At 46.0% G+C, this 24,115-nt stretch overlaps 1 protein-coding gene across 2 annotated transcripts in view; it reads right to left on the bottom strand.

Moving 5' to 3' along the window:
* TBXAS1 (thromboxane A synthase 1) overlaps positions 1-22,309 on the bottom strand; it is a 150,480-nt gene extending 128,171 nt beyond the window's left edge. Inside the window, exon 1 of one of the 2 annotated variants that reach the window (XM_019946603.3) lies at positions 22,086-22,309. In XM_019946603.3, coding sequence (XP_019802162.1) covers positions 22,086-22,174 — 89 coding nt within the window. In that variant the 5' untranslated portion in view covers positions 22,175-22,309. The remainder of the gene's footprint in view (positions 1-22,085) is intronic. The other variant, XM_019946536.3, reaches the window with a different exon arrangement.
* Positions 22,310-24,115: the final 1,806 nt, after the last annotated feature.

The raw sequence follows: 24,115 nt of genomic DNA, 5'->3' as shown, positions 1-24,115 counted from the left end.
TGGAGCCTGTGCTCCAAAACGGGAGAGGCCACAACAGTGAGAGGCCCGCGTACCGCAAAAAAAACAAAAAACAAAAAAACAAAAGAAAAACTAACAGTAAAAATAAACACTTTACAATGGGAAATTTTAAAGCCCGGGAAATCCCTAGAATGATCCCACTGGCCACGCACGGACGGTCCAGAAGGGCACTTCCAGGAAGACGGGGCTCTCGAGGCTGGTTCAAATAGCCCACATTTTAAAATGTGCTCTGTTTAGGTTGCCCTGGCTCAGCTTGTAGTCTAACACCGCGGCCAGAGAACGATGAAGAAAGCTCAGTCCTTTTTCAGAGTACACGTGGAGAATCAGTTCTAATGAACCTTGTTGTCCTGTATTTCATTTCTCAGAACCTAAGAGAGCTGCTCTGCATTTGACATTGGATTTATTCCAAACTATGACAGCAGTTTACCCTCAGGAAGGGGAATAGTCCTGGGAATGACATCCTTCGTCACTGTTAGGGCTAATGGTAACCGACGTGTTACAGGTGACGTGTTACAAGGATCATCAGGTGGACACGCGTGTCTCCTACAAGCCAGGCATGTGCTGGGCGCCAGGGAAGCTGCAGGAACATGGCACTTACAGCCTAGGAGACCCGACACACGTTCAATGGCTAATGCCAAGCAGTCAATTAAGCATTTACATTATGATCCTTGCAGCAAAGAAGCATCATGTGTCAGGGGATGTGCCTGCTGAAGTGTGTTTTGATCACTTAAGAGCACTTCCTCTGTCCAACCATTGGATGGTACATATTTGTTGAACTGGAAAAAAAAATGGCAAATGGTCCTTATACTTATTATTTTCCCCCAAGGCTAGTTTTCAAAAAACAGGGACCTCCAAAGCAGGCCAATTTCCAAAAGTCCATTAAACTGAGGATAGAGGTGTGAAAGCTGGCACAGTAAAGAAGAACTGTGTCACCCATAGCTGGTGAAGGTGCTGGAAGAGGCTGCTGCTTTGAGGGGGTGGTGTCCCAGGAGGTCCCTGAGAAGAGCGAGCTCTGGGGGTTCCTGTGGAGGAAGCGCTGGGCACCTGCCTTAACACTGAGTGAGCTCTGCTTTCTAAGGTGCGCCTCCCGGTGCCCAGCCCGACCCAAGAAAACTAGCTGACACCTTCTAGGACCGAAGGCAGCAAGTGGCGCAGGAGACGCAAGAGGGAGGGGATATGGGGATATGTGTATACGTATAGCTGATTCACTTTGTTATACAGCAGAAACTAACACACCATTGTAAAGCAACTATACTTCAATAAAGATGTAAAAAAAAAAAAAAAAAAAAGAAGGGAGAGGACCTCAGCCCCGCCTCTGTCTTAGTTCCCCATTTCTCTGCCACTTCTCACGGAAGCGTTCTGGAAGCCGCCTTGCGCTTTCGTGCCAGTGAGAATTAAAGGAGAAGAATGATGAAGATAGCACAGAAAGTAGTTTCACGATACAAATACACACGTGACTCGTCTTTCTATTTTAAAAATAGAGCAGTTGAATTATGTGACAAGACCAGTGAGGTGTCTGATATTTATGAAACACTTTTAGAATTTTTTTTTTAAGTATTGGTTATTTGACTGAATTTAACTAGACTGAGTTCCCCCTTCCGCCCACAAGAAAAACCAATGACATATATAAATGCAGCAAAAAATCTTCCCCAAAACCTCTCTTCTAGGTGGGGAGAGGGAAAAAAAAGTCATAGCTTAGTGCATTAAAAAATATATTTATATTGGGATTGATATAGATATGCTATTGATACTACGTATAAAATAGATAACTAATGAGAACCTACTGTATAGCACAGGGAACTCTACTCGGTGCTCTGTGGTGACCTGAATGGGAAGGAACTCCAAAAAGGAGGGGATATATGTACACGTATAGCTGATTCACTTTGCTGTACAGTAGAAATTAACACAACGTTGTAAAGCAACTATACTCCAATAAAAATTAAATGAGAAAAAAATATTTATAGTAAATATTTTTAAAATAAAATATATTTTAATTTATTATAATATATTTAAATGTATAACTTTAATTTTATATGTTTATATATTTTAAAATGAAAACCTGCTTCTTTTATTTAGGCCTTGAATTCCTTATGTGTCAGGGGACTGTCAGCTCGGACGTAGCATCCTACAGAAGCCCCGGCCTCCTCCCACTTGTCCCAGAAGCTGGAGGATTTGGCTCTTGTGAGGGACGAAGCAAGCCAAAGAATTTCTTACCAACTCCCTTGAAGCAAGAACTTTGCTTCTGTGAACGCTTCTGTGTTCCCCCAACGCTAAGTCCTGTAGCCCTGCCCAGGAGCATGAGGTTCTTATCCGAGAACCACGGGCAGCTTCTGGGTTTTAGAGACTCAAGTCGCCCAAGATGCATTTTTGCGGAGATGGACAAATAACTAGGTCGTCCCAGATCAGCAGGAACATCGCCGCGAGACGCTTTAAAAGACTCTCACCCCTCCCTGACAGGTAAGGGTCCAGGCCAGAGCCTGAGTTCCTTTCTATCTCTTCATCTGCCGATTAGTAGACTGGGCCTCACTGGTAATCGTGCTCTCAGGGTAATGGCTTGTTTAAGTAATTGACGATGTTTGTTCTCACCGGGGAATCTTAGCACATCAAAAGATGTTGAGAAAGCCAAAACTCACCTACAGTCTGAGTTAATCACTTTGTCAAGCACAACAAAGGCTGTCTCGCTTTGCTAATAATCCCAAATGAGGTAGCAACCCTCAGTTAAATAAGGAAACGATGGTGTCTTTAATTAATGTTTTAAAGAGCTCTGACTCGCTTTTTCACTCCCTTTATTTTTCTGAGAATGTTGGGAAACGTGTGCAGAGCTGATATCTTCCAAACTTCTCAAGTGCAGGAAAGGCGGGAGACCTTCCCTGAAGTTCATGGGAAGGGATCTGCGGCCTTTAGTGGAGCACAAGGTCAGTGCGTGTGGCTGTACCTAGCTCCGAGGAAGTTCATCCCGGCGTGTGCCTCCACGTGAGCCCTAGTACTTCCCCCTGCTCCGGGCTTGGCACCCCGAACAGGGCCCTCCTTCCCCCGCGTCGCTGCCTCAGCCTTTCTGGACGGCACCTCAGAACCCAGCTGCCCTCCAGCTGCCTTTCTGATCCCAGTTGTCTCTCGTAAGGCTCTTCCCAAGCGGCTGAAGCTTCGCCAGCCTCCCGACAGGCCCTCACCCCCTTGCGTCCCCTCCCTCGCCTCCCAGAGCCCCAGGCCGGATCACGCAGGCAGGTCAGAGCCCTGGGGCCTGCGTGTCCAGAATGGAAGGCTGGACTTGGTGATGTGTCGGTCTGAGCCCAGCTGCACAGTCTTTAAAAGGACTTGGACAACCTTAAGGCTACTTGGAAAGCCAATGAGTAGATGGGGGGATGGGGTCTGGAAGTGGCTCATCTCAGGTCAGCAATACTTAGAGAGTGTGGGTACCGTACAAAGGGTAAGACACATCTGACCCCCAGAGACTGCATCCTATGGAAAACAAATGGGCCATGGGGAGGTTTCCCTTGGACTTGGGGAAGCCCTGATAACTGCCGTCCGTGTACTTCTTATCTTACCTAATAACTCCCCATGGTTTCTAAACTGTGCCTTTTTTTTTTTTTTTTTTTTTTTTTTTTTTTGGGGTACGCGGGCCTCTCACTATTGCGGCCTCTCCCACTGTGGAGCACAGGCTCCGGACCCGCAGGCTCAGCAGCCATGGCTCACGGGCCCAGCCGCTCCGCGGCATGTGGGATTCTCCCAGACCGGGGCACGAACCCGTGTCCCCTGCATTGGCAGGTGGACTCTCAACCACTGTGCCACCAGGGAAGCCCAACTGTGCCATTTTTGACTCTTCCCAGCAAACCTCATCTGCAGTCAATCACCAGGTACCGTCAATTCTACCTTCAAACCACTTCTCTAGTGAGTTCTCCTTACTTCTGACTGGCACTGCCCTATTTCAGGCCATCATTGTCTTTCCCTTGGGCATGGACTCAATAGAGTCCTGGATTGGCCTCCCAGTCTCCAGTTTCTTCCCTCATCCTCCAATCTGCCATCCGTGCTAGTGCCAGAAGCATCTTGCTCACATGCACGTCTGATCATGTTGTGGACCGGTTCAGAATTCTTCATTGGCTACCTGTCACTTTTAGACCAACGCTAAACTCCTTTATTTGGCGCATAAGACCTTTGATGATCTGGCCCCAGCCCAACTGCTCAGCCTCACTCCAGGTGATCTCTGTCCTCAAGCAGTCTTTCATGACCTGGACATTGCTAGTTATACCGACTTGTTTCACCCTTCCAGGCTCTTACCCGTGCTCTTCTCCAGGGCCAGGATTAAGGTGACACAAGAGAGGCATCTAGGATGCAAAATTTAAGGAGGCACTCACTCCCAGGGAAGTGCAGGTGCTGACCCTGTTCCTACACGACCCTGAGAGTGAGTGCCTCCTTAAATCTCGTGTCCCAGGTGCCTGCTTACCTCACCCTGCTCCCAGCGCACTCTTCTCTGCCTGGTGTACCCAGCCTTTTTCTTTACCTGGCAAATCCTGAATTCAAGTCTCTGCTTGAGGGATGCCTCCTCCAGGAGCCCACCCAAGGTTATCCTGGGCACACAGAGACATTCTCCTTGGCCACCGGCTCCTTCATGGTAGGGGGATTGCAGACAAAGAACAGGAGAACTTGGTGTATTGTTTGTAGGAATATAATCCTGCCTAAGCTCATTATTTACTGTACCTGGTTCTGCGTCCATCATGTGGGCTTAGTCATCTGTAGTTAATCCTTTTGTTTTTATGAAGTCCTTAAAGAACCCTTTAGATGTTGTGAAAGGGAGACATCTGCCTTGAGTGAACCCCAGAAGACAATTACATTTGAGCCCAGCGAGGGCAGAGGGGGCTACTTTTGCCTCTGTATCCTGCATAATAATAGCGAACAGTTACAGACTATTTCCCAGGGGCCAGGAGCTGTTCTAAGTGCTTCACACATTAACTCATTTACTCCTCTCCACACTCTGTGTGGGAGGTGCTATTATGATCATCTTGGTTTTGCAGCTGGGAAAACTGAGGCTCAGAGAGATTAAGTCACTCGCCCAAGGCTGTCCAGCTAGTAAGTAGAGGAGCTGACATTCCAACCCAGGCTGTCTGGCTCTGAGTCTGTGCCCTTAGCTAGTAGCCTCTGTGTCTCTTGTTTTACATTTGCAGAGCAGCAAATTGCCTAGAACTCGACCAGTCTACAAGATCGAGGGTGTGGGAAGCTTTGCTCACTTCTGTGGAGTAAGGACTCTGATGCCCCTGTGAAAAGACAGTTGCCATTCACGGGACTCTATTATCCCCTGGGATCAAATAACTGATCAGATTTGCCACTGAGTCAATGGGGCCCCAAGACTTGAAACAAGGACAGGTCAATTTAAAGGGGAAACCTGGCCTGTGCAAAGAGTAAAGGAACTGTTTTTTCGCCTGTTGAGTCTCAATATCCCTGAGTAGCCACGGGGAGGGTAAGGAGCATTAAGTACCTGTACTAGGTGCACCGGATGACTCTAAATTCTCTTATAACTAGCCTGGTAAGCATTCAGAAAACATTTGCCAGTTGGATTTGATGTACATCTTCATAAACCCAGCCAATATTTCCAACTTTCTATTGCACTGTGACCTGCCCAATAGCCTGGAACAGGCCTAGGAAATCCCATTCTGCCTCCCAGCTTGGCAGATAACTTAAAGAACTTAGGCAGTCAAAATAACAAAAGAATATGGTGAGTGTTTCAAAAATTATAATCCCATCGCATTTTGTTTGTTACCGTAATCTCCATATCTTTGTGTTGACCTAATTCTTGGCAAATTCACTCATTGGCCTTTGATGACCCCATAGCTACAGCGGTCAACTGAAGGTCCAACTGGAAATTGTGTAAAACAAGGTCTCCAGTCTAAGGTCACCAAGATCTCAGTGACTTTTGCTCAGTGATGTGGTTGGTTGTGGCTCTCACCCCCCTGGGCTCTGGACCAGATGTGCAGACCCACAGAACCTGCCTGACCATCTGCATGTCTGACCCATCTGGGTTTGGCCTCTTGCCTGCCTCCTGTGTTTTATAATGTCTCCCATTACAGTCCCTGGTCCCAGTCCTGGCTCATCCTGGCCATTCCTTTCTCATCGTCTGTATTGGTTATCTAGTGCTGTGTAACAAATTACCCCCATCTCCTAAGTGGCTTTAAACAACAATCATTTGTCATCTCACATGGTTTTCAAGGGTCAGGAATCTGGGAGGGTGTTTCCTGGGAGGTTTGTGGATGAGGGTTTCTCATGAGGATACTGTCAAGCTGTCAACTGAGGCTGCAGTGATCTAAAGCTTGCCTGGGCTTAGAGAATCACATTCACGCCCACTTATGTAGCTGTTGGCAGGCTTCACCATATGGGCCCTCCATAGGGCTGCTCAACATGGCAGCTGGTTTCCCCCTAAACAAGCAACCCAAGGCAGAGAGAGAGCCCGCGGAGCGGCTGGGCCCGTGAGCCATGGCCGCTGAGCCTGCACATCCAGAGCCTGTGCTCTGCAACGGGAGAGGCCACAGAGTGAGAGGCCCGTGTACCACAAAAAAAAAAAAAAAAAAAAAAAAAAGTGATACACTGTCACCTCTGCTGTATTCTGTTGGTCACCCGACTGACTCTGGAACAGTGCAGGAGGGGACTAAGCAAAGGTGTGAATCCTAGGGGACAAGGATCACTAGGGACCATCCCTATGCCCCAGCATGAACAAATTTGATTAAAGTACATTCTTCTTCCAAAGTTTCACCTTGGGTTTTTCCAGATGGTTACTAAAACTTATGAAGTCTATAAGCTGTTTCTTCCTATGATGAGTTGTAGTTGTGCCAGTCTTCATTCCATAAAGTTGTTTTTAGTGCCTACTCTGTGCCAGATGCCATGGTACATCCCCAAGGGAATAGATATCTACTTGACTCTTACTGGAAAAGTAAAATCAGGGAAACTTCAAACTGAGGTGGAAACCATATGGCTGATAATAGCAGCTAACATTTATTAAGCATGTGCTATGGGCCAGGCATTGTACCAAGCACTTTATAAACATGGTGGCCTTTAATCTCCACCAACATCCTTGTTATGTCCATTATACAGATGGGGAAACTGAGACGTAGAGACCAGCCCCAGTGTCTGACACACTGGTCAGTGGCCAGCCCGCAGCCCAGGCCTGGTCTCTCTGACTGAACAGCCTGAGCCTCTAGCCAGGCCTTCGACCGGTCTGTCCTGGCTCAGCAAGGCTCATGAGGGGAAGGAGACTGCAGTCATCTTCTAGGGCTGCTGTAACAGTACCACAAACTGGGGGCTTACAACGACAGGAATTTACTCTTTCACAATTCTGGAGACCGGAAGTCTGATATCACGATGTTGGCCAGGCCAAGCTCACTCAGAGCCTCCAAGGGAAGACCCTCCCTTGCTCTTCCTAGCTTCCGGCGTTTGCCAGCAGTCCTTGGAGTTCCTGTGCAGATACATCATTCCAATCTCGGCCTCCATCCTCCCATGATGTTCTCCTTGTGTGTCTGTGTCCTCACAACATCTTCACTCTGTGTGTCTCTGTGTCCAAATTCCCTCTTATAAGGACATCAGTCCTGGATTAGGACTCACTCTAATTCAGCATGAACAACTTGGTTGCCCCTAAGAACACACTATTTCCAATTAAGGCCACATTCGGAGGTGCCAAGTGACCATGAATCTGGGGGTGGGAGGACACTACTTAACCCAGTACGAAGACCATCAGAGCTGTCACCAGCCATGGGAAAGGCCAACACCTGGGTATGTGGATGGGGACAGGTCCCTGTGGTCAGAGGAGGCAACATGGAAAGAAACTGACTCTAATGAAAGAAAACGCTAATTCAAATACATTTTTCCTTGGCTCACTTTGAACGTTGGGCTTTGGGTTTGTTTGTTTGTTTGTGGGGATTTTTGTATATTGAGGCGTGTATTTTTTGGTATTTATTATTAGTATGCTAACTAATCTATATTTTAGTTGTTTCAGTCAGCATATCCTTTTTAGAGCAAAAAAGGAAATGAAAGTTTATGGCTGATTTTGGATTGCAAGAGCACGTCACTACTGAGATTCACCAGCAGCTTCCTAGAGGAGAATGTAATTTGTATCTTTCAGAGCTCAAGCTCAGTTCACTGTGTCTAACAGGGCTTGTGATGCTGGCCCACACCCTTTCTCCTTTCAGCCACTAGCCAGCACCAAGGGGTAGTTTCTGGAAGGGCAAGCGACCAACCTAAAACATATTTTTTCTTTAATAACTCAGTAGGGCCCCAGCACCCGTGAGAATACTTATAGTAATTCTGGAGCAATTTATGTTTCCAGCCATAGCCGTGTCTTGGTATAACAGCATACATACATGTATTGCCAAGTATAGAACAATGAATTTGTCCCAAATGATACAGCTCACAGTCTATGAGGATATTCCCTGCTTGTTGTATTTCAGGGTATGGTGAACACACTAGACTCTCCGCTTTCAGGCTTCCTCTGGTCTTTCTGGACTTGAGAAATGTTTTCCCTCAATCCTGCTTTTCCAGACTAGAATTGGATCCTTTATGTGGCAGCTGCTCTCTTCCCTACCCCATCCCTGAATCAATATTTACTCTTCTCAGGGTATGTTGTACCTCCATCATTGGTCAGTTCTTGATCTCTACCTCTTATTCATCTAGATATTCCTGGGTTCACCCCCAGGCTCAGCCCAGGTCCAGGCTGAGCCCCTACACTGAGCTCACAACCCTGCTTTAGCCCTCTTGGTGCTAGTTCCTCACTTCACAGCCAAGACCCACTGTGACTCACCATCTCGTTGCCTCAGCTGGCAAACGTCCCATCAATGTCTGTTCTTTTTTCAGAGATCATTGTTGTCATTTATGATAAAAATCCAGACTTCCATTAGCTTTACGTGTTTGTTTTGTTTGCTCTTTGTTTGTTTTTATCTTTGTTTCCTCTTTTGTTTTGTCTAGTCACTCATGGCCTCTTGCTCTTTTGTCAGAGATCACAACCCACATGTGCAATCTTCAAGCATGTGGTAGATTGAACCATTCCTCCCAACTCTTCATGCCCTCCCTTTATCAAAATTCGACATCATCAGCCTTTGTGCTATGACTTTGAAGTACCTCCCACTACAATGGAGTCTTCTTCCCCAACCCATTAATGTTAGGCTTGGGCATGTGGCTTGCTTTAACCAAAGGAATATGGGCAAAATTGACATTAAGCCACTTTAAGGCTGAGCCCTCAAGAGACATTGCTTATTTCCTGTTGCGTTTCTTGCATCCCTGTGATCTATCAGGAGCAGAACTTTCCTGAAGTATCCTCTTCAGCCTACACCCCGTCACAAACCCATGTGGAGCAGATCTGAACCCCACCCAAGCCTGGAACAGAACTACCCCAGCCAACACACAGACCATGAGAAAAATAAATGTTGTCGTTTGCCAGTGAGTTTGGGGTGGTTTCTTACACAGTGTTATTTCAGCAGTAACTGACCGATACAGGGCAATTCACTTCTCTAGACCTTCATTTCCTTATCTGTAAAATGAGGCCATTGGACTATATTCGAGGTGCTCAGCCTTTTCTCTACCCCTACACAACTGAGGGCCCTGCAGTAAACCAAACAGTAAGAGACTAAGCATATCAGAGTCAAATACTGCAAAGCACTCAAGAAAGAGAAGGATTGGGAAATGCGAATTCTGTTTAGGAACCAGGGACTCACTGGTGGCCTTGGAGAGAGTCGTTTTGGTGGGCAATGGAGCAGAAGCCCCATTGTAGGGCTGAAGGTGAATGGGAACTGAGAAAGCGAGCAAGCGTGGGGTCTTGACTGGGAAGGGAAGGATGAGATGCAGTCGTGGCAGAGGTGGAGCATGTAGTCAGAGAAGAGGTGCCTGTTGGTCGGCTGACTCACTTGTATGTTTTAAGACGGGAGAGAACTGAACCTGCAAAGAAACATTTACGGTGTCATAATAAAGGGATGACGAAGTAAGGGGCTTGGACAAGAGTGTGCAGGAAACCAGAGGTCTGGTCTGTGAGAGAGAAGAGAGTGAGAACTTCCCAGGATTTATTTACTGATTTGCTATGCATCGTTTGCACTTCAAGTTCTCAAACCCAAGGGCGAGGCACGTGTCAACCAGTGAAACAAAGGCTATTCTTCTTTCCCAGTCACTTCTAAACCTGCTGCAATCTGGCGTCTATTCTTACCACCTCCAACATCACCTAAAACTTCTTAGTTGCTAAATCCAATAGGTATTTTTTAAACCCCATCTTACTTGTTCAAGACCAAAAGCTACCTTATGGTATAAGCTCAAGATCGTTCAAAATGAGGCCACGTGTTTGACACGTGGCTCTCTTCACTGTTCACTTCAGTGCAGTCTTGGGGATCATGTGAGAAATCCAAACGGTATTTTAAAATGATAAAATAAAAACCACGATCTACCTACCTAGCACCTATGCGATTATTGTGGAGTCCAAACCTGCAGTTAATAATGGGGTAACAATAGCTAACACTTACTGAACGTTAACCGTGCCCAGCACTGCTCCGAGTTTAATCCTTCCAGCATGCTGTGAGGTGAGCACTGTTATTATCCCTACTTAAAACTGGGTGAACTGAGGTACAGCGACTTTAAAAACTTCCTTAAGGTCACGAAGCTATCCAGGACTTGAACCCAGGCAATCAGGTTCCAAAGCCCAAGCTCTGGACCATTACACATGTGGGGAAAGGCAGCCAAGAGTGAAGTGGTTTTAGTGTGTTTTTTAAAGGCGGTGTTGATGAACTAACGTCGGCTAACGTGCTTGGGAATAGTTTATTTTCTTAAATGGGTTCAGCAGTCACCTTTGCACTAAGATTTTGTTTAGCAAGCCTTCCCTCATAAACCATGCAGAGATGAACTTCAACCCACAGCCCAGTCTTGCCTGAATTATAAAGATGAAATTTTTATTGAGATTCAGAGTTCAATTCAGTGAAATTTTGTTTTATAACATGTAGAGGTGGCAGCTGGCTGCAGTGACATGCATCCAGAAATAAATGGAAATTCTCTATGAGGATATTCATAGCAGCAAAGAACCGCTAACATGAGTTTGTGTCTTTATATGCCAAGCGTGTGCCACACGAAATCCTATACACCGTCCCTCTTAATTCACCTTTGGTCAACAAATCATCGAATGCCTATTACCCAGCAGAAGTGTACAGGCACAGTGCTAGGCACCTCAGGGGAAAGCTGGGTAAGACCCAGTTCTGCTCACCTTCTAATGGGGGAGCCAGGGAAGTGGTACGAGAGAGAGAGAAGGTACCGGCTGCGGTAGGGCCAAGACCACAGGAGATGCAGGGCTCTCGCCGGAATGAAGGGGTGCAGAGCACCCCAGGAGAGGGAAGGAAATTGAGGGCAAACAGTGTGGCGTGGGGAGAACTGGAGAGCAAGGGGCCAGGTGAGGAGGTGACCACGTGGAAGTGGATGGGACCAGGTCAGAGAGGGCCTCCCGCGCCAGCCAGGGAGACCGGTTCCCCAGGCGGGGAGGGCCACGGGAGGGTTTTCTGAAGCAGCGGTGAGATTCTGGTGTGTTCTTCCGGCTGCAGAGTTGGAGGACAAATTTGAGGGGCACAAGACACGAGGTAGGGAAATCAGCTGGGTGTCTATTTCCAGCCAAGGGACGCTCTTGAAATCCTGAACTACAGAGTAGAAGAGCAGAAAGAGGGGAAAGAAGGATTCAGACACCGCTTAGGAAACAAGACTGGGCTAACTGGGAGGGGTGAGGGAGAGCTGGCCTGGGGGGCTGGGTGGAAAGGATGCCGTATGCTGAGAGCCAGGGACCGTCAGCCCTCTCTTATCAGTGAGGAAACTGGCAAGGATGGAGTGACTTGCCCAAGGTGCATCTGCCCTCAACTGGAAAGGTCTTGCTGATTTCCACAGTGCCGTTTCTCCTAAGAACTTCCCAGTTATGTCCCTTATATCATGAGACGATGCTAGCAATTTTGGTCACTCTCTGTGTACAGACAGTGTTGAAACCATTAAATGTATAACTGACTGTGCTTTACAACGCTCACAGCCTGGGCTTCCCGGATGCCTATTGATTTGCGAAGATAGGAAGGGGGTACGTGAGACATTTTCAACACTGCAAAGAGCCTAAATGTAAATCGTGCCTTTATTGACAATAAGATTGTGCAGGTTAACTAAAATGTCAAGTTTCTTTGCTTCGGAGCAGAATTATAACCTGGTACCCTAATGCTGGTTCTCTCATTGATCACTGTTCTCATCGGCAGAGCTTCCATCGGCTTGTCTTTGAATAATTAAAATGGGAAAATAAATCATTCATTACTTAAATATACATCGTTGTTTGGACAATAGAACACAGAACCTATGGGGAAATAATATAAACAGTAGATGTTGGTGAAGAGTTTAGATAGCGGTGCTTGGAACTGTGGGGATCAGCAGTTAATGAAACAGTGAAGAAGGAAGTATTTGCCCTTTGATGCCTCTGCTGGGGGCTGGATGCGTCCCCTTCCCTACACTGTGGTCAGGACGCCCCGCTCACACACCAAGTGTTCTGTGCTCCCCGCATACCTCATCTTCTAAATGGCTGTGTCCTGCATTCTATCCCATCCCTTCCTTTTGCATCAGAGCCTTGCCCTTTGATTTCTAACGTGACCGTTACTTTATGTATCTGAGTTCATGGGCATGTGGTCCATAGCCCATCAACGAGGTAGACCCAGCACATAGCCTGGAAAGCCTTCAGCATTCAATGAGGGTATGAACTAAGAAGGAATTTATTTACTCTTTCAATGACCCGCACGCAAAGCATTCTGCCAGATGTTGAGAACATGGTGGCACTAGTGTGCCAGTCAGAGGGAGACTAGCTTGCACGCACACGTGACGGCAGTCGTTTGGAAGCAGCGCCGTGATTGTGATCATTAACGTTTACTGAGCAGCTACTATGCACAAGGCACTCACCGTCTTAAGATGCAGCCCCTGCCCTCAGGGCCTTATCATCAGGCTAGGAAATAGGACACAGGCATGAACAATAGAATAATACAGTGTGTGCCAAGGGACAGCAGGCACTGCTGGAGTTCAAAGGAGGCCAGGCTCTTGAGGGCTGGCCTGGCTAAGGAGACGTTCAGGAAGAGCAATGTTTGGACAAGGTTTTGAGGGGTGGGTGGGATTTCATTTACACAGAGAGGGGAGGGCATTCGGGCAGCAGGAGTCTGTGATGTGCAGGCAGAATGTGGAGAGAAGGGGTGGAGGAAGGAGACTCGGGGAGGATTTCAGGTCACCTTCCAGCTCAGAGGGCAGAGGCAGCTGCTGGGTTGGGTGCCCGGAGCTGGCTCTCTCTGGGGTGTTCTGGGCAGGGCTCGGGAAATGGGGTTGTGGTTGAAGCCACTCTTGGTAGAGGTTGGCCTCGCTGTCATCCTCTGACACGATTTTCCCAGAAAACTTGGAGCAAAAAAAGCCATCTGTTTCTGGGACCATATTCAGGAATTTCCATCTGCTGAAGCGAAACCTAAGAAACACACCTTCGCAAGGCCACCCGGAGGTTTAGGATGGCCCTGCAGGGTAGCCCCGTACCAGGCTCTGCCTGGGGGCCCAAAGACACCTGAGATGGCGGGGGTCTCCCCTCTCAGATGACGCCCCTCCCCCACCCCCAGGACATTGTGCAGCATCACAGATTTCTGGCAAACCAGGGACAAGGTGACGCCTAATAATTGAAGTGCCCATCCACAGCAGCGCGAGACCTGCCCCCTGTCCCTGCTCTCCCCAAAGTCTCGCTCCCTTGTTGAGACGTACGTCATTTTTACAAACAGAAACAAGTCCTTGCCACGCTGTTCAGGTTCCCAAAGATGAGGCCCTTGCCCTCAGTGGCAGATGACAGTCAATTTGGTAGGTTGTTATCATGGTACTCAGGGGTGGAGGGGAGGGTCCGTTCAGTGGCTTTATTTCTGGAAGAACCACTGTCCTCCCAGGAGAGTAGCACCAAGCATTGACTCAAGCAGCTCAGTAAGGCACCGACGTAAATCCGACGGTCTGCTTTGTTTATAGAATGAATGAGATTCTCCTTTCATCTCTGACCAAAGAGTCGATGCTACCAATTCCACAAGCCTGAATTCCTTACAAGATAAGAAGAGGTATAACCATAAGGGTCAAGATTATTGCTGCTGTTTTCTTTAAAACAAAGCTAAACTAAGAGCAACTCATAGGTCCAATGAGTGTGGCCTGACAGAATCCCCCGGCTTCCAGAAATGCCTCATAAACTTCTCAGTAAAGAACAACAAGTTTTATTGTCTTATAATCATATTTTGTTTTGGATTAAAAATAATATTACCCTGTCTGATCACTTAGCTGCCAAAATTTGGGCTGTTTTTAAAAAATCAATCCGTTCTCAACAAAGACGATGATTTGTTGCCTTGAGCGCGGTCAAAAAACCGCATTCACACACCAAGGACGGTTCCCAAAGAAAAGTGCTAAGAATGTGTTTTCTGATATGGCATATCTGCAGCAAGGGTATTAGCCTATCAGGAAACTGCCTTGGAAGGTCATAAAATTCATTTGGCTGTATAAGTTCTGGTATGTATGCTAAAATAATCAGTCACCTTACTTTATAATCACAACTCGTACTCTCGTTCTGGAAAATCAATAAAGTGAGAAGAAGGCTGGGGATATTGTGTATAGCTATTTAAAAGAGAGAAAACAAAAAATAATACTCTCTGAAAATGGCCCTCAAGGAAACACAGACCGAGTTTTCATAAGGGGCTCAATTTTATCTACAAGCTCATCACTGAATTATTAAACTGAAGTACCCATAATAGCCTAGACAAAAGCACAAAAAATAAAAAAGGCAAATAGCGTTCATCCTTCTCTACATGCTCTGGGACACTGGAAATTATCCACGGCCTTTAAAATGTATTTCTAAAATGCATCTATTATTCACACTCTGAATGGTCTGTTCCACCAAATGTTACAAACCCCAATGTTGCCTTCACCTGTGATACTTGCCCACCTAAAATGTCCACCCTCCTCTGCTAATCCTTCCCTGCGTTTCAAGACCTAGACCAAGACCTTTCTGCTTTCCAAAGCCACCTGTGACTGGCTGGAGACCCAGAAAGGCTGAAGGATTGGGGCTGGAAGGCGAGAAGCAAGAATCGTGCACGAGAGGTCTTCCCTGGTGGCGCGGTGGTTGAGAGTCCGCCTGCCGATGCAGGGGGCGTGGGTTCGTGCCCCGGTCCGGGAGGATCCCGCGCGCCGCGGAGCGGCTGGGCCCGTGAGCCATGGCCGCTGAGCCTGCGCGTCCGGAGCCCGTGCTCCGCGGTGGGACAGGCTATAGCAGTGAGAGGCCCGAGTACGGCAAAAAAAAAAAAAAAAAAAAAAAAAATCATGCACGAAGCTAAAAGGCCCCCAAAAGCCACTTCCGGAGAGTATTTCCCGGCTCCTGGGACACTCAGCACCATAGGAACTGCCACTGAGGAAGAGTAGGGGGCCCAGGCAGGAGAGGGAGCAGTCACTAGTGGACCCATTGGGTCTTATCTGACTTCTTTTTCACCACCAGCAGCTGCAGCTGCATTCAGCACAGACCAGCCCAAGCAAGACCATCAACAGATGAAGCAGTCATGGAGTAAATCTAGAAGGTACTGGGTGGCCTTTCATTTTGTTCAGTGTTTCCTTTGCTGTGCAGAAATTTTTAGTTTGACACAGTCCCACTGACTTATTTGTGCTTTTGTTGCCTGTGCTTTCAGTGTCGAAAACACCAAAACATCATTGCCGAGACCAATGTCGTGGGGCTTTTGCTCTGGTTTCTTCTAGGATTTTTACAGTTTCAGGTCTTACATTTAAGTTGTTAATCCAATTTGAGTTTTTTGTTTGTTTATGGTATAAGATAAGGGTCCAATTTCATTACTTTACATATGATTATCTAGTTTTCCCAACATCATTTATTGAAGAGACTATCCTTTCCCCATTGTGTATTTTTGAATCTTTTGTCAAAAATTAATTGACCGTTTGTTTCTGGATGTTTTATTCTGTTCCATTGATCTATGTGTCTGTTTTTATTCCAGAATCAAACTGTTTTTTTGTTTTGTTTTGTTTTGCGGTACGCAGGCCTCTCACTGCTGTGGCCTCTTCCGTTGTGAAGCACAGGCTCCGGACGTGCAGGCTCAGCAGCCATGGCTCACGGGCCCAGCCGCTACGCAGCATGTGGGATCTTCCCGGACCGGGGTACGAACCCGTGTCCCCTACATTGGCAGGCAGACTCTCAACCACTGTGCCACCAGGGAAGCCCAGAACCATACTGTTTTGACTACTATAGCTTTGTAATATAGTTTGAAATCAGGAATTGTGATGGGGAATTTCCTGGCTGTCCAGTGGTTAGGACTCTGTGCTTCCACTGCAGGGGGGCACAGGTTTGATCCCTGGTCAGGAACTAATATCCCACAAGCTGCGCGGCCCAAAAAAAAAAAAAAGGAATTGCAATGCCTCCACATTTGTTGTTCTTTCTCAGGATTGCTTTGACGATTCAGAGTCTTTTGTGGATCCATACAAATTTTAGGATTTTTTTCTATTTCTGTGGAAAATGTCATTGGAATTTTGATAGGGGTTACATTGACTCTGTAGATCACTTTGGGTAGTATGAACATTTTAACAATATTAATTCTTCCCATGCATAAACACAGGATATCTTTCCATGTACTTTGCAACTTTTTCCATTTTTTTCATGTGTCGTACAATTTTCAGTGCGTAGATCTTTTACCTCCTTAGTTAAATTTATCCTTAAGTAGTTTATTCTCTTTGATGCTATTGTAAATGGGATTGATTTCTTTTTCAGATAATCTGTTGTTAGTACGTAGGAGTACAACTGATTTTTTATGTTGATTTTCTATCCTGCAACTTTAATGAATTCATTAATTAGTTCTAACAGTTTTTTTTGTGAGTCCTTAGGATTTTGCATATATAAGATCATATGCTCTGCAAACAGAGGTATTTTTACTTCTTCCTTTCCCATTTGGATGCCCATTATTTCCTTTTCTTGTCTAATTGCTCTGGCTAGGACTTCTGGCATTATGCTGAATAAAAGCGACAAGAGTGAGCATTCTTGTCTTGTTACTGATCTTAGAGAGAAAACTTTCAGCTTCTCACTGTTGATTATGGTGTTAGCTGTGAGTTTGTCATATACTATGGCCTTTATCATGTTGAGGTACATTCCTTCTATACCAAGTTTGTTGAGAGTGTTTATCATGAAAGGAAGTTGAATTTTGTCAAATGCTTTTTCTGCATGTATTGAGATAATTGTAGGAGTTTTTATTCTTCGTTCTGTTAATGTGGTGTATCATGTTTATTGATTTGTATATGTTGAACCATCTTGCATCCCAGAGAGCAGTGGTTTCTTTTAAATGTGGCCTGTGATTAGATCTAGATCTGTGGCCTGTGATTAGATCTAGACCTGTGTAGGTCTAGAATTAGAATCCAGTTTTTCCACATGTAAAGGAAGCTCTCTGAGAAAGAAACTTCCAAGTACAGGGATGGACTTTTTCATTGTAGTCTTAAGTCTTAATAATCACCATTCACAATTTAATTTAACCTGGTCTTAGAATGAGACTAGATCAGAACACTAACTTACCCTGATTCCTATTTTAATGTCCATTTGATTTATACCTCTGGGTCTCAGGCTCCTGAGATTTAAATGCAGCTTGGCGTTGAAAGCCCTTCCACCTTCCCAAGACAACTCTTCTCAGTTTCCACCATATTTATATATTTAACTGCTTTGACTGTTTAGTTACTTAATGCAACAACCACGGTTTACTTTTCTCACTGCTTCATCAGCCAAGAAGCTCCTTGATTACCCCAAACTCCCCTGTACATTCCACTTTGCTGTAGAAATAGTTAGCTTACAGTCTCAAGACCTCTATGCCCAAAGCATAAAACTGCTTTCCTCTTCAGCACTAGAGAGGAGCATTCCCTGTTCTTTTTAGTAAAATTTCTCTTTTTTTGCTCAAAAATTGATATTCATTTAAAAAAAGAATATGGAAGATACAGAAAGACTAAAGGAAGAAAAAAATCACCCCTAATCCCACCATTGGAAGAAAACCACTATTAATATCGGGGCTATTTCTTTATATTCTTTCTCTCTTTTTTTGTTTTTTTTCTGGGTACATGAATTTTTTTATTGCAATATAATTCACACGTCATAAAATTCATCCTTTTATTAAAGTATGTGATTCAGTGGTTTTAGGACATTCACAGAGTTGTGCAACCATCACCATCGTCTAATTTCAGAACATTTTCATCAGCCCCAAAAGAAACTCCATACCTGTCAGCAGTCACTTCCTTCTCCCCTCCTCCAGCCCCTGGCAACCACTAATCTACTTTCTGTCTGTATGGATGGGGCAGATGAATTTGTACATAATTATATAGGGAGTCCTTACACTCTTTCTTAATAAAGAGACCCTCATCTTACCAAAAGCTGCCAGTTCGTAGGTACACTTGAAAGTTTAAATACACTATACTTAAGATTGCCTCTACCACTATGCAACTCACACAACTTATTTCTTGTACATCAAATCTCTTCCGGAAGTCAGCATTTCCAACAATTTTATACAGAAAAAATGAGTTTAAAAAATGTTTTATCACGAGGCTAGATCACCTTCGCATGTGCTTCATGTGCTTCTAGCTAATGTATTCTACATACCAGCTCATCTCCAGCCCCAGTGGAACAGCCGTGGTCTCCTCAGACCCCAGTGCACACAGCTCAGCCTCGTAACTGTCACTTTAAGTGACTGTCATCAAAAAATTGTGTCAAATGCAGTTTGGGGAAAACTATCAAAATATACTATGCCTATGTTATATTAGTCTCTTTTTAGATGAAGTTGACTCTTTCGTCTTCTTTCTAAATTCACACAACACTTAATAATTAAGAAGTGTTTATTAAGTACATGCCATGGTCTTGCTGTACAAGGTGAGTGGAGATTCAAAAACAGTGCACTTGTAACTATTAGAAACGTGGACACCAAGTTGATCCAAACTGAAAACACAATAGGCTTTCAGGAAAAGGGTGATGCACGTGGGCAGAAGAATTAGATTTGTATTGAGCTGTGATGCCTAAGAGAAGAACCAGCAAGAAAATATCGGTGGATGGGAATTCCCTGGCAGTGCAGTGGTTCACTGTCCAGGATTGGCCCAGGTTCAATCCCTGGTCAGGGAACTAAGATCCTGCAAGCTGCATGGTGTGGCCAAAAAAAAAAAAAAAAAAGAAAGAAAGAAAAATGCCAGGGGAGAGTCTATCCAACATTTATTAGGCACCAACTGCATGCAAGGGTGGTGGTGGAGATGAGAGTGATGAGGAAAACAACAGTGAGTGGGACTTCTCAGTGTCTTGGGCAAACAGGAGAAGCTTCCCTGAGGAGGTGCCCCTGAGCTCCTTGAAGGAAAGAGAGGAGGAAGGGGATTCCAAGCATGGAGACCAGCAAGGGCAGAGGCACAGACACCTGCAGCAACGTGACTGTTCACAGAACTGCCAGGCCCACAGGTTGGGGTCAGAGCCTGGTGGATGAAGCCGCTGAGTCAGGAACCAAACCCTACGTCCCGGGTGCTGGGCTGATGAATGTACTTCTTCACTTTACCCGCATTCAGCCAGATGCTAGAAGAACATCTGAGTCATGGACAGAAGTTTCCAGAACTGCAATGAGATACAGGACCTCTGTCCCGCCTTGAAAGAACTCCTAGGCTCGTTGAGCAGACAAGAAGGGGTCCTCCTCTTGTTACCTTTCCAGAGTCAAGGCTCTCATTGCACGCTTGCCTGCTCCAATGGCAGGGGGAACTCTTAAAGGAAAGACTAAGGAGTTTAAACGTTAAGGACAGCACCCTCCACAAGATCTCCTCGGGGGCCACATGGCTGTGAGGGTCTCTCCACCCCCAGCTCTCCCAGGGTGCCCCTCTGTCTCCCACATGCACCCTGTCGAGAAAATGAAGCTGGAGGGAGGGCCTGCCGCATTCAAGCTGATGTCTGTTGCTCAGAGGCTCCCTGGAGTCTTGCCTGGAAGAGGAGGGTTGAGAGCCCAAGGATGGTGACCTTGAGCTGATCAAGGGCTAGACCCAGGAGCACCAGAGCCACGGCCACGGCCATGGCTACTCCCTCCTGCTGCCTCCTTCTCTTCGGCGTTCTCCTCAACAGACACCGAGCTCACCCAGAACCTCCACGTCTCCCCAACCTTGGGCATCTGACCCAGACCTCCTGTTTTCTGACCTTGTACCAGGGCCTCACGCCATGCCTGGCACACATGAACAAATCCATAAATATTTTTGCAAGAACCAGTAGAAGTTGGCCCTCGCTTCCTATTCACCATCTCTGCTTCATGCATCTCTCTCATCTCTGTGTCTTTGACCCAGGTTATGAGCATGGCCCCAGAACAGATTACAAATGCACAACTGCCTTGCTGAATGGTATGGCGTTATTGGCCGTGACTCTGATCTACGCTGATTAGAAACACCCAGTTACAGCCAACTTATCAGTCAGGACACATGCCTCTTTCCGTGACCAGAGCAACAGTAATGTATGCGATTCACTCATCCATTCATCAGACGTTTATCGAGGTCGTACTGTATATCAGGCACTGAGCTGGAAGTCAAGACTACGGAAATTAAAAAGACCCAATAAAGACAGAAACAGAAGCGCAGTGAAGTGTGCAATAGAAACAATGATGCTGCGAGACCACCTGGAGGCCTCAGGTTGGACACACTTTGAGAATCACAATCAGAGCACAACTGTCGATGAGAAATTAATATTAATAAGCATATTAATGAGAAATTTTAAATATACCTAAAGCACTGAAGACTTATTTTCCTGTGCGTTTAGGTTCTATAAATGATAGTTAATGATAGTGGCCGACATCTACTGAGCACCTGCTACGTGTCAGGCACTGCGCTAAGTGCATCTCCTCTCTGAGCAGAAGCTGAGGTGGATGAATGGAGTTGGGGGGGAGAGGGGGTACCACTTGCTCCTGGGTTTGCATGTGGCTGGTTTCAAGGCAAGATAAGCCACACTGAGAAAAGTTCAAAAGATAATTAAACCAGTTAGAAAGCAAAACAGCACTGGGACTGAAGCTGGGTTTCAGAGCCAATTTCCAAGAGGTAATTTCATCATCCTAGAACATCAGACGTGAATTCCATTTTCAGCTATGCAAATTCCAAAAGAATAATACCTCACATTTGCATAATGCTTGATGCTTTTCAAAGTACTTCCCCAGTTATTAATCTAGAGGAAGCTTTATTACTACCGGAGACATAAATTGAAATTCTGTTCAAACTGAAGTTCTCCATTATTTTTTCCACTTTCCCCTCAAAAACCAGAGCCGCCTAAATGCAGGTGCTTTTGATGGAGTGGGTAACTTTAATAAGTTTTGCCGACAGGGTGAATATGCACAAATAGAACATATTGTGGGGCCTTCCATCCAGCCTTCGATCAAGCCAGACTTCAGAAAGCCTCCTGTTGAATTAACTAAATCATGGGAGGTTACTCCCAGTTTAAATTTGAGATTCCCCCAGGGTCTCAGACTTTGTGGCACTGCACACACTGCGTTCGTTGGAATCCATTTCCTTCCATCAAATATTAGAAAATGAGGAAATTAGTTCCACCACTTTGCCCTTAAACCTACAGAAATCCCTGTCAATGACATTCTACGAAGTGGCCCACGTTGCCAGACAGCTCCTATATCTTTTTTTGTTTTTAATGTCATCAGACCCAAGAGGCTGCATCTGCTGTAAATGCAACCTGGGGAGAGGAGCTTAGAAAAACGAGGTGAGAAGATAGGATGGGGGTGCAAGGAGCTACTTCTCCCCAAACCTTTCCAATTTGTTGCTTTTTCCATCTCTTTCGAACTTAATTACGTGTAGCGTTCTCAGCCACTGAATCACCAGTCTTTCCTGACACCTCCATCTCGTGCATTTGAGCAAAAGATTAACCTGGCTGTTTGCTTTCAATTCTGAAGCTGTGTTAATACTCAACTCCCTCTAGATTAGAGGGGAAGAAAAACACACTCCCACATACCCCACCCCGGCTCCAGCAGGGCTCCACGGCTGCTATTCCTGTGACAATGTCACAGTCATTGGAACATGCTGGCTGCACTTACCACTTCAGGAGAACCAAGAGGACCACTGACAGGGCTACCATCACCATGGGGCCACTGGCTTCCAGTCTGAGGAACCGCAAGACTTCCATTGTTCCTCAGAGACCCTAGAGGGGTGGTCCTCCAGAGGAAAGGGTGGGGCTGGTCCCCCTGCAGTTACAGGAACCACGATCTGCAGATGAAAGATTTAGGCAACCAAGAAAACATCACATCAAGTGGGTCCCTGAAATGTGCTCTTTCTCAGAAGTGTCTTCTTATAAAGAGGAAGGAAGAGGAGGGAAAAACAAAGGGTTTCAGTGTAAGGCAGTGAATCAGCAACTTTATTTTCTTGATGACTGTACGGTCAATAAACATTTACATTAACTTCCCCGGGAAGCAGCAGCAGAACTGGCTCCCTGTTTGCTGGGAAAGAAAATGGTTGCAACCATAGATTTCTGCTGTGACAAGTAGTCCTTAAAGAAAGACCCCTCGGGCTTCCCTGGTGGCACAGTGGTTGAGAGTCTGCCTGCCAATGCAGGGGACGCGGCTTCGTGCCCCGGTCCGGGAAGATCCCACGTGCCGCGGAGCGGCTGGGCCCGTGAGCCATGGCCGCTGAGCCTGCGCGTCCGGAGCCTGTGCTCCGCAACGGGAGAGGCCACAACAGTGAGAGGCCCGCGTACCGCAAAAAAAAAAAAAAAAAAAAATTAAAAAAAAAAAAGATAAAGGCTCTAAGGTGGGGAAGAAGTCCCCGCGTTGTAGGAACCTGAGACAGTCCAGTGGGCCAGCTGGAGGAGCAACTGGGGGAGGTGGAGACATCGACAGAGAGCAGACAGCTCAGGACCACTGTGAGAAGCCTGGGCTTCATTTGATGTGCAACTTAGCAGTTTAGTGTGGTCGTATTTCTTCTCCTTTTTTTTTTCTTTTATAAATTTATTTATTTATTTATTTGTGGCTGCGTTGGGTCTTCGTTGCTGCACGCGGGCTTTCTCTAGCTGCGGCAATCAGGGGCTACTCTTCGTTTCAGTGCATGGGCTTCTCATTGCAGTGGCTTCTCTTGTTGCGGAGCATGGGCTCCAGGCGCGCGGGCTTCAGTAGTTGTGGCTCGCAAGCTCTAGAGCGCAGGCTCAGTAGTTGTGGCTCACGGGCTTAGTTGCTCTGCGGGATGTGGGATCTTCCCGGACCAGGGCTTGAACCCATGTCCCCTGTATTGGCAGGCAGATTCTTAACCACTGTGCCACCAGGGAAGTTCAATGTGGTCGTATTTCTGTTTGTTAGAGTTGTTCTGGCTCCATGTGAAGAATTCATTGAAGGAAAAGTAAGAAGGCACTTGGAAGACTATTTCGTTCATCCCGAGATGAGGCTGCTCACACTAGAATAGGGATGGGAGGCAGAAAGAAGTAGAGGAATTAGAAATCTATTCTGGGATTGACTCTGCAGAATTTCCTGGTGGATTGGCTGCAGAAGGGAGGGGAAGGAGGTGGCACGTCTGACCCCCCAGGTTCCTGACTTGAGGGAGCACCATTCACTGAGATGAGGAAGGCTGGGGAAAGGTGTGGTATTGTTGGGAAGATCAAAAGCTGGGTTTTGCAGAAACAGACTCACAGACATAGAGAACAGACTTGTGGTTGCCAGGGGGGAGGGGGAGAGGGAGAGGGATGGACTGGGAGTTTGAAGTTGGTAGATGCAAACTATTACATTTAGAATGGATAAACAGCAAGGTCCTAATATATAGCACAGGGAACTATATTCAATATCCTGTGATAAATCATAATGGAAAAGGATACAAAAAAAAGTGTGTATGTGTATAAATGAGTCACTTTCTTGTACAGCAGAGATTGGTACAACATTGTAAATCAACTACACTTCGATTTAAAAAAAGAAAACATCAAAAGAAGAAAAAAAAATTGGGAAGAGTGAAAAATGTTCAACAGTAGGGACAAAGTGATATTAATTATGATGTATCTACTTCAAGGGCTATGATACCAAAGGCCAATGGCAACATAAACAACTCAAATTATAATCACAAATAAAAAAATAGAAAAAAATGCTATGTG

This window comes from Tursiops truncatus, chromosome 9 (genome assembly GCF_011762595.2).
Source record: "Tursiops truncatus isolate mTurTru1 chromosome 9, mTurTru1.mat.Y, whole genome shotgun sequence".
NCBI lineage: Eukaryota > Metazoa > Chordata > Mammalia > Artiodactyla > Delphinidae > Tursiops > Tursiops truncatus.
This window is presented reverse-complemented; position numbering and strand designations above follow the sequence as displayed.